At 37.6% G+C, this 10,253-nt stretch overlaps 2 protein-coding genes across 5 annotated transcripts in view; both read right to left on the bottom strand.

Annotated features, from left to right (window-relative positions):
- LOC142338292 (uncharacterized) overlaps nucleotides 1-10,253 on the bottom strand; it is a 318,225-nt gene that overhangs the window by 259,256 nt on the left and 48,716 nt on the right. For all 4 annotated transcript variants that reach the window (XM_075387974.1, XM_075387973.1, XM_075387976.1 and 1 more), the window contains 2 exons: nucleotides 10,010-10,218; nucleotides 2,768-2,929 (listed from right to left, as the gene is read on the bottom strand). In XM_075387974.1, the coding sequence (XP_075244089.1) occupies nucleotides 2,779-2,929; nucleotides 10,010-10,218 (360 nt within the window). In that variant the 3' untranslated portion in view covers nucleotides 2,768-2,778. The remainder of the gene's footprint in view (nucleotides 1-2,767; nucleotides 2,930-10,009; nucleotides 10,219-10,253) is intronic.
- Nucleotides 4,667-5,706, bottom strand: LOC142337930 (uncharacterized). Its single transcript, XM_075387566.1, has one exon. It carries the CDS (start codon nucleotides 5,702-5,704, stop codon nucleotides 4,667-4,669), a length of 1,038 nt encoding a protein of 345 aa, XP_075243681.1. The 5' UTR covers nucleotides 5,705-5,706.

The following is a 10,253-nucleotide window of genomic DNA, read 5'->3' as shown; positions in this document are numbered from 1 at the left end:
AGTGAGTGCTACTCTCCTGTGAAATTAAATTACTAACCCTCACTCCATTTTTGCGATTTTGAATTGTTGCATAATTGAATATATATTTATATATATATATATATATATATATATATATATATATATATATAAAGATATGTATATATATATATATATATATATATATATATATATATATATATATATGTATATGTATATATATATATGTATATATATATATATATATATATATATATAGAGAGAGAGAGAGAGAGAGAGATTTGACTATGTATACAAATCAAAATACTGTCAAAATTAAAATTCAGTGAACGCTAGATTAAATGATTTTTCTAAATAGAGTAATGCCTTTTTATTAACTGCAATAATACGAGCAAAAAGAAGAAAACGGCTGTACTCATTAATTTAAAAAGTAACATCTTTCTTGTGCTCCCTTGAAAGGTTGAGCCTTGAATTAGCGCCTCAAAATAAAAGTAATCAGCTCAAAATACCAGAAAAATTAAGTGCTGGTTGTGTTTGATCAGAGCTGAAAGAAAATTTTTCGTCTCTAAGTTACCGAAAAGAGCACTTTTTAGCGGCAGTTTTGCTCTAGTTTTGTGCTTATTTAACTCCAATGCGATATTTTTTCGATATAAATTTGTGCTTTAAGTCAGTACAATTCTTTTCTAACATAAATGTTTTTCCATTCAACATGGAGCACTAAAAACTTCCAACAATTTTTTCGCCGCAATAATTTTTTTGCGGCAAGCACCTCCATCAATAATTTCAGCGCTAAATCAGATGTTTCCCAGGGTTTTTAGCGTGATCTGCAAAATCTCTTTTCATCGTAAAATTATATATCGGCTCCTTCCCCACATTTAGAGCATCAGTTCAGTAATTAAAACAAAACTAGTGGTGCTAAATGTGTGTTAGAAGCTGAATTAGCTTCGAAGAAATTGTGGAAACGTTGAATTAGTGCTAAAAAACGCACTGGCAAGTTTTAAAATGCCAGATCTTGGCAGTGTCAGATTTAAGAATGCCAGATCTTCATTCATACAGTGCCAGATCTAAAACAACACAAACAAGTAAAAACGTGCTTTTTGTTTGAAATTGAATGTACAGTTGTTACATAGAGCCCCAACAAATGAGCACATATCGATCAGAGTCTTTTCCGTTTGCCCCCCCCCCCACCAGCTTAATGGGTGCATGTTATTTGCACCCCCCCCCCCCGACGCACGCGCTATATTTATATTTTAACAATGGTTTACTATATAAAGGCGCCTGCTCTGTAACTGGGGGTGCAGAACGTATTGCGGGGGGGGGGGGGGGGACGGAAAAGAGTCGTCGAACCGATTCCTTTTTCACTTCAATCAATTTTCTCCAGAGGTTTTCCGGCCATTGAAGTTTTTCACAAGTCGTTTTTGCCAGTATTGTAGCCTCTCTCATTTTTAAAAAAAAAAGAAACAAAGACAATAGGATGAAAGGCTATATATAAATATATATATATATATATATATATATATATATATATATATTTATATATATATATATATATATATATGATACAAAAAGGATTTCAAATAGTTTCATCAGGAAAAGAAAAGGGTTTTTCTGCAAAAGTGAGTTTCCAAATTTTTTGCAAGAAATAAGATATATTTGGTTCCCTCAAATCACCTACAACCTAACGTCCAATATGCTGTTTAGCGTGCTGGCATGCGAATACAATTATAGTATGTGGGAGTAACTATATGAACTAATTTGATGGGGTTTGTAGATCCTGAAAATTATATTCTTTTCGCAATCAAAAATTGTAACCAGTTTTGCAAGTAAAGTGTTTTTGACTGAACTTGCTTTGAACGAATTGCTTTGCGGTTCTCAATTAATGCCAGACTTTCTCAGTGACTTCATCAGAGTCACGTACCCTACACTGAAATTTTTGCCGGGGAAGCATTGAATTACCGAAGACAAAATCATGGAAAACAATGCTGATTTACCACTTAAAAATATGGAAGCCACTATCTAGCTATGAAAAGAACTTGCGAAGCGTCACTGAACAAGTTAAAGGGGTTCAAGTTATAGAAAGTGCTGAAATAGCGCTGAGAATGTCTCTGAGCGAAATTCATGCAGACGTTTTTGACTCAGCGCTTTCGCTGTTTGTGGCAGTTATCAGCACTGTTCAGCCATTTTCATCACCGTTCGAAAAACTTTACCCAGAAATATGCGCTGAATTTTCTCTGCGAACATGACTCGAGCCGAGGCAAAAGGCGCCAATCAAAATAAATGAGCAAGGAACTATTTATGAGCAAACGAAAAACGCACTAGACAATTTGAACGAGTCAAACATTAATCATACATTTTAAGGTTCGATGGGTCTGATCAAGTTATAATTCTGTCTGGAAGGGTCCGATCATAAGGCAAACTTGAATCGTGACCTGTGCCTGGGTGTGTGTTTCGTGTGTGTTCAATTTGGCATCATAACTGACTGACACACGTGCGGTGGTGTCAGGTCTCTAAGACAATTTTTTGTTGATCTCATCTCATACCCGCTGAGCATCATCCTCGAAAAAAAAAAATTTAAAACATTTTGGAAAAATTTAAAAATTTTGAAGTATTAAAATTGTGAAATATATATATAGCGCTGGTTTTCAAAAAAAAATCGTTTTTTTTTTGTTCGATAAAAAAATTTCCAGTTGAGCCCCAACTTTAAGTTTGTTTATTTCCTCAGTATATAAAATTTATATCAAATGTTTTATCAATAATTTTGGCCATCAATCATAACTGAATGACACACCTTGAATGCTATCAGTAGATGCAACAGAGCACAATCCAGCACACGATGCAGATGATGAGTGTGAACAACAGTGCCAGAAAAAACATGATCCAGAAGGCTGTAGTGTTGAACCAGGGGTAGACCATGAACAAAGTGCCAAGTCTCCGGGGTCGATTTTCACCACTAAAAGGTAAAAATACCTGGATAAACAATCATCTGGAAGGCAATGTTTTTAGCAGCTCATCATGATCTAATGTGAACCCCAATATTCCTAATCGGCATGAACGCAAAACCTCGAATTTACATTTTTTCAACATTGCTCTGAACAAAAAATGAATTCCCTGGGCGAGACTGGATGGTTATCTTGTAAGATCTTACAAGATTCTTACAAAAATGTTTATCTTGTAAGATCTTGTAAGGCGAATGGCTATCTTGTAAGATTCTTGTAAGACGAATGTTTATCTTGTAAGATTCTGTCAGAAAATCTTGTAAGACTATGCATCCTCTTATAAGATTCTGTCAGAATCTTGTAAGATCTTACAAGATAACCATTCGGAGTTGTCCCGGGTTGTCTTCTGAATCAAAAGTATATTTTCTAGTGTGCAAGATTTCTCGGTGGATTAAACAGCTAGCTTAATTTAAAGTGAATCAATTTCAATCATTGAGACACGAAAAAATAAAAATGGAAAAATAGTTCGGCTTTTAAGTATTCTGTCGTCTTTTGATATTACCAGCTAAGCTTTCTCGCGCAACACATCAATTATGCTACAAACATTTGAGCCAGTTGACTTTTATACTTCACTTCAATTCCCGAAAAAAATTGCAAGGAATACCCTAGTCTAGAGATTGTCGGTTAGTAATATAGTGTCTTACTGGGCCCACGATGGGGGTGCATTTGGGTGTTACTGCGTTTGCAACGGGGAGATTTTATTTTTTTTAATTTTTTTAATAGTTTTTTTGGTGTTTTGGCCAAACGCTAAAAAAGTACAAAAAATTGGAGTACTAAAAATGGTTTCAGGTCTCAAATACAATTTTTTGTTGACCTCATTTTACCACGCCAGCCCCAAAATTGAAAAAAAAATCTTTAAAATTTAGAAAATTTTGAATTAATAAAATTGTGTAACATGTATATTGCGCTGGTTTTCAGGTCTCAAAACTGTTGATACAAACTCTCCAGCAGAGCCCCAACGTTAATTTTGTTTATTTCCTCAGTATATATAAATTATATCAAATGTTTTATTAATAAGCTTGGTCATTAACCACGGCTTACCAATTAGTTGAGAAATAGAGAGTTTGACTGTTTGCTGCATTCTTCAAGTCTGTTGCCATCAATCAATCTGCTCAAATCTTCTTTTCAACCTTTACATGATCAAGCATGTGAAAAAAGTTATTTATCAGTGATCTACCCAAAGCCTGTCATTCAGTGACATCCTAATCAACGATAAAATAAACAAACAAACAAAAATTTTGAAAAATTACCAACTTGTATCATTTATTATAGCATAAAAATTGCACTATTTTTTATAGAATTGACACTACTTAGTGACAATGATTTTTAAATACCTATCGATTAACTAGCAAACAAGATTTTTAGATTTTAAAGGTTTGCTCTGATCAACAAGAGGAGAGTTTGAAGTGAGTGTCTGGCCAATAAGATGATTCATCAATGTTGATTGATTCAATTATTGAACTAGATTAAAATTAAAAAAAAGACATTATTAATTTAGTTTCAATTTATATCAATTTTATAATAAAATTACAGATTTATTAAAATTTATCCATTAAAAGTTCATTGTCGAAAAATGTTGTCTATGTCACGAAATTGTCTATGTCATTAAAATAGTCATCAAAATGGTCTTGAAATAGATAATGGTCTTTGAAATTTGTCTGAATAGTTTTGTTTTTCTATTGTATCTATTTCTACTGTGGCTGCGACGCTTGTGAATTGAAATCGGAGCTGTGTTGCCTTTCGAAGGTCTCAGCCGAATAGTGTGCGGGTCCGGACCCGGTGGGAGGTTGATTTTGATAAGAACTATGGGAAAAATGGATGTGCAATGGTTCCTTGTTCAAGTTAAGACAGTTATAAGGAATCGTTGGTCGGTCAACAATTTGTGCGATTAAACTTGGCTGGTATGCTGGAATTGGAACCATATTTCCTCCATACATAGATAATGGTGTTGGCGGTAGTAAAATGTGACCTGCTGTTTGAAGGGCAATGTTGCTTACGTTACAATGATTTGGGACGCTGTGACCTGACGGAGAATCGAACTGTGTTTGAATCGTCAAAGACTGGCACACGCTCCTATTTGGAACAGTACTGGATAAAGACTTCATTTCTTGGCCTTTTTTGACCATGTATTCGCGTATTTTGGTGATTGCGTGCCTTCTGCTGAAATTTTCTTGCTTGAAATCTTCTAAGTTAGCTGGGTGAATTGACCAATAGAATCCTTTTCCGTCCGTGCTGCGCTCTGATTTGACGAAACATTCGTTAAAGGAGAGATTATGCCTAATACTGTTTCGCCAGCTGTTGTCCTTTCTGTTCCTGTAATACGAGTAATTGTGGGTGATAAAGTCGTAAATTTGAGATAGCAACATTTTGTTGGTCGGGTTTGAATTTATAGCCATTCCAATTAGAGCGATGTAGGAAGAGGTAGGTTTGCCTATAAAGCCCGCAGTTGGTGTTGGCGAATTAACTGAAGGTTCTGCTGGAATTGTGACGTCATTGCTGTAGGGTTCTTGTTGCGGCGTATTAGAGTCTGTGGAAATTGGGGGACCGTTTTGTGTAGTTTCTGTTGAGGTAGTGATGGTGTCCGGGTGTTGGTTGCTTTTAAGAATGGAATCTGTGTTGGGTTTGTCTGAAGGTGGGTTATTTGAGTGGGTTTTGGTGAGAGGTGTAATATCTTGCGAAGTGCATTGATGTGCATTACTTGAACTCGGTGGCGAGATACAAGTTGACATTATGACTGGTGTAGAAAAAGCAAGTGTTTTATTGTCAAAGTATTCAAGTTTTTTCGCTGAAACGGGTGCAACTGTCTGGTATGTGTTGCAGGTACTGGTGTAAAAGTTTTCTAGCGATGCTGTCTTCATTGCTGGTTCATTGTCCAAAATTGAATCTATCCTGAAGGCTAACTTTGCCGGCCTTTTCGACATTGTAAAAATTTAAATAAATTTGTGGGAAAAATTGAATCTGATTGTCAAGAAAAATTAGTTTTTCAAGTCAGCTCCGAATTGATTTCAGTGAATTTGATTTGAGAAATATTGAGATAAATGTTATATTTTATAGATCGATTTTATATTCAGACTAAATGCGTTTATGCCTAACCTGTACTGAGTTTATTGTGTTTTGCAAACTAAATTAATTATAATGATAATGTCTTCCCTCAATTTTGGCAACTTTGATGATTTTGTATTGGTATTGTTGGTGATAGTTTTGATAATTGATTAATTAATTGCTTTGTTGGATGAGTTGTTGTGACTCTTTTTGGAGATGAGCAATAACTATCTTTATGATGAATTTCTTATTGATTGTTGGCTAATAATGCTATGTCTAAAAATTACGCAACATTCGCGCATGTAGTACACAGCGTGTTGTGTTGCATCCTATGAACGAATAAAAATTTCCGTTTTGTTTTCAATAACAGTCATTGCATCTTTTCTGTTTTGGCCCCCAGAGTTTTTTTTACCCCCCCCCCCCCCCCCCCCGTTAGAAGTTAAATGTTGTTATATAGCACATTGCTATGTAAAAAATAGCACGTGCGCCTGAGGGGCGTAAAAGATATATGGAAGAGGAAACTTGCTGTTACAGTGTAATATGATCAGACAAGGAAATTTGATAAAAATATAATCAATATTGATTTTGAGTAGTTTCTAATTAAGTTTGAGGCAAATAAAACTGCTCTGGCGATAATGCTAGCGTTGATTTCAGGCACTGACAGAAAACCAAAAAATGTGCAAGTGGGGTTATACGTAGCGGGGGGGGGGGGGGGAGTGGGTGGGTGGCTGAAACACATCAGAGCCATTCTGGGAGGCCAGTACGAGAGTAATGCACTGTATCAAAAGAGAGAAGACCAATGTATTAGTGCACTGCAGTGATGGACGGGACCCCAGGTCGAGGTTTGGTCAAAAATAATGTAAGATTAGCGGTGAACAACGGTGAAAAAAAACTTTTTTCGCCGCAAAGCGCCCGCATCTTTTATCGTTGAATGCATAGATAGTGGTGAATATTTGCAAGATTAGCGTTGAATTTAGCGGTGAATATTTGTAAGATTTGCGGGATCTATTCTGTTTCGCTCCCCCCCCCCCCCCGTGTGTTTTATGCCCCCAGTTACAAATTATATGTTGTTATATAGCACGTTACTATGTAAAAAAATAGCACGTGCGCCTGAGGGTCGTAAAAAATATAAGCTCACTAAGCTGGGGGGGGGGGAAACAGAATAGATCCGATTTGCGATTTTAGCGGTTAATTTTTTTTCGCCGCATCCTGGTAGCGCTGTACATGATTAGCCAAGTGAGCAATATCGCATACTCGACAAGTACTACAGGACATGCAATGGACTCATGTTGTGTACGTTCATGACAGCATCGATCGCAAAAGGTGAACACCTGTCCGCCCTAGTTGAGAAATTTTTGGTTTTTAAACATAAGAAATCGTCGGTATCGTACTCATTTGTAGTGCCAGTGCAGGTTTTATGCATATGAAGACATCGACGTATCTGAAGTCCAATATTATTTGATCTGAAGCGATTTTTGTAGTTGTGTGTGTCCTTTTTAAATGATCTCAAACAAAGTTTGTAGCAATTATATTAGTCCCTGTCTTTCTGTTGGTCTTTCTTTTACGCAATTTTTCGCTTGACCGATTTTTTGTCTGACCCATTTGACAATTCGTCCTTAAAAATGGGATAAACAGGTAGCACCCAGCGGGCAATAAATTCTCTTAGAGCCTTTCAGCTCACTAGTCTCCGAGTATGCTATTCGCAAACTGTTTTGAAGAATTACACTTATGGAGTGAAGGCGGTTCTCAGAGGTTGACCGCCACCTCCCTCCTCCTCCCCCCCAAAAAAAGGAACATCCCATCCCCCATTCCCACCCTGCACATCGTTCAGGCCGTATGTGTCCCATGCAGCCACAAAAACCTACCGCCACTGCCCCCCACACCGTTAAATCAACCCCCCCTCCCATCAGCCCCCATTGAATCACCCCACTGCGCTCACCTCACGCACCTTCAATTAAGCTAAAGCTAGCTTCACTAAACCGTGGCTGGCTACTGACAAAGCTAATCTCTCGACCGTCATGAGAGCAAATCACCCAACATTAGCCGGTTATGTTTAATTGCTCTCAAAGGATGTTTGTATCAATTATATTAGTTCTGTTGGTCTTTTTAATTGCGAGTTTGTTTGACGGATTTTTCGTCTGACCCAATCGAATTTGTTCTCAACAACAGGATAAACAGGTAGCGCCCAGCGGACATTAGTTCTGTGGATCTTTTCCATTTTTGCAACCCCCCCAGCCTAGTGGGCGCATTTTATTTGCACCCCCCGACGCACGAGTCATATTTTTTACATAATGATTTACTATGTAATGGCACGTGCTCTGTAACGGGGGTTAAGGAACGTACTGGGGGCACAAGCGGAAAACATCCAGTTCTCTTTTACCCTATCAGCTCAATAGTCTGCTAGTATGCGATTCACAGAAACAGTTTTGGCAACTTTTACTTATGGTGTGCAGTGCGGTTCTTAGAGGTTGACCCCCTACCAAAACTCCCTCACATCAGCCCCCCCCCCCCAACGTACACACATTAGCCCCCACTTCAACTCCCCCAATTCCTATCCCCAATTATATTAGTCCTGTTGGTCTTTTTTAATGCAATTTTATGGTTGACCGATTCATTTCTGTCTGACCCATTTGACTTTTTGTCCTCAAATTCGGGATAAACAGGTAGCCTCACTAAACCGTGGCTAGCAACTGACGAAGGAAACCGTTCGTTTGATATCACTTCGCCCTAGGCGGTTTTGTTGGTATAGACAGAAACGATTCAATCAGTTACAGTATGCCTAAATAGAAAAACCGAAGAAGTATTACTAATGAAAAATGCAACTAAGTGGTAGAACAAAAAAGTAAAAAAAAAACAAAGAACGCAAAATTTAGAAACAAAGAGAAAACAAGTAGTGTCAAGTAGTGAAGTACTGTCAAAACAATTAGTTTTCAATTCTTGTAAGTCAACTACCTAAATTCTTATGTTGGTTATGGCAACAGGGTTGGTTATGGCAACAGCGAGGGGGCAGCGGCGGCAGGGGTCTTTGTATGCACGGGGCCCTTATGGCCTGAACAATGGCAGGGATGGGGATTGGGGGACGGGGGGTGTTGTGGGGGAAGGAGGCGTGGTCACCCTCGCCTCACACCATACGTACAGGTCTCCAAAACAGTTTCTCTGAATCCCATACATGGAGACTAGATAGCAGAAATGCTCTAAGATAACTTAATACCCACTGGGCCATACCTGTTTTTCCAATTTTTGAGAACGAAAGTCCAATGGGTCAGACGAAAAATCGGTCAAGCAAAAAAATTGCTTAAAAAAACCAACAGAAATAATATAATCGCTACAAACTTTGTTTGGGAGCAACTTAACATTGCCAGAAGACTCCGGAACTGAATTGAAGTAGATATTGACTTACGGTGTCAATCTTTTATGAGATCAGATGGACGATGTTATAAGACTACTAATTTTTTCATGTATTTTTGTCAGTTTGTTGACACATGTTACACGGTTTCAGAATTACCTGTGAAGCTACAATTCATTTTCGGCGAGAGCAAATTTCATGGATTCAAAAATGATTTCCAGTTTGATAACATTTTTATCTCATTATCAAAACTTAAACCGACTATTGTGTCGGAAGAATTGCTCTTGAACGACAGGCGAGGCAGTTTAATTCAGGGGATGTAGCCTGAATTTTTCAGGCTATTTATCAATTTTTCTTTATGTGCGCAAAAAAAGCGTGAAAGAATGTTAAAGCGTGAAAAAGTCACTTGAGAAGTCAAAGAATGTTCTAGAAGAAAAGCGCAAAAACGGTCAAGCGAAAAATTTGCATAAAAAAGACCAACACGTTTACAATAACTGCTATGAACTCCGTTCAAGAGCAGTTAGTAATCAATATGCACTTACCTACAATTTTTCTTCATGGGTGGAAAAAAGCGTGAAAACGTTTTACAAAAGCGTGAAAAAGTCACTTGAGAAGTCAAAGAATGTTCTAGGAGAAAAGCACTTACTAAACCTCCCAGTCTCGTTCTGAATTGTACATTCCGACTGGTGCTCTCGCATTTTTCATATTAATAGTGGTCGTCTGAGTGGGCTGTGGTTTAATGCGTGAATTAGACACTGTCCCTGTACCTGCCCCGGTGCTAGATGAATTTGACGAATTAGACGAACTAGGTTGTTGCCTCTTTGCCAGTCTGTAATTCAGCTGATCTAGTTGCCACTAAACATTAACCCACAGTACAAGTGAGATAACTT

This window comes from Convolutriloba macropyga, chromosome 4, assembly GCF_964194025.1.
Source record: "Convolutriloba macropyga chromosome 4, txConMacr16.3, whole genome shotgun sequence".
Classification (NCBI taxonomy): Eukaryota; Metazoa; Xenacoelomorpha; order Acoela; family Convolutidae; genus Convolutriloba; species Convolutriloba macropyga.
The sequence above is the reverse complement of the archived record's forward strand: the minus strand, read 5'-3'. Positions and strand labels throughout refer to the sequence as shown.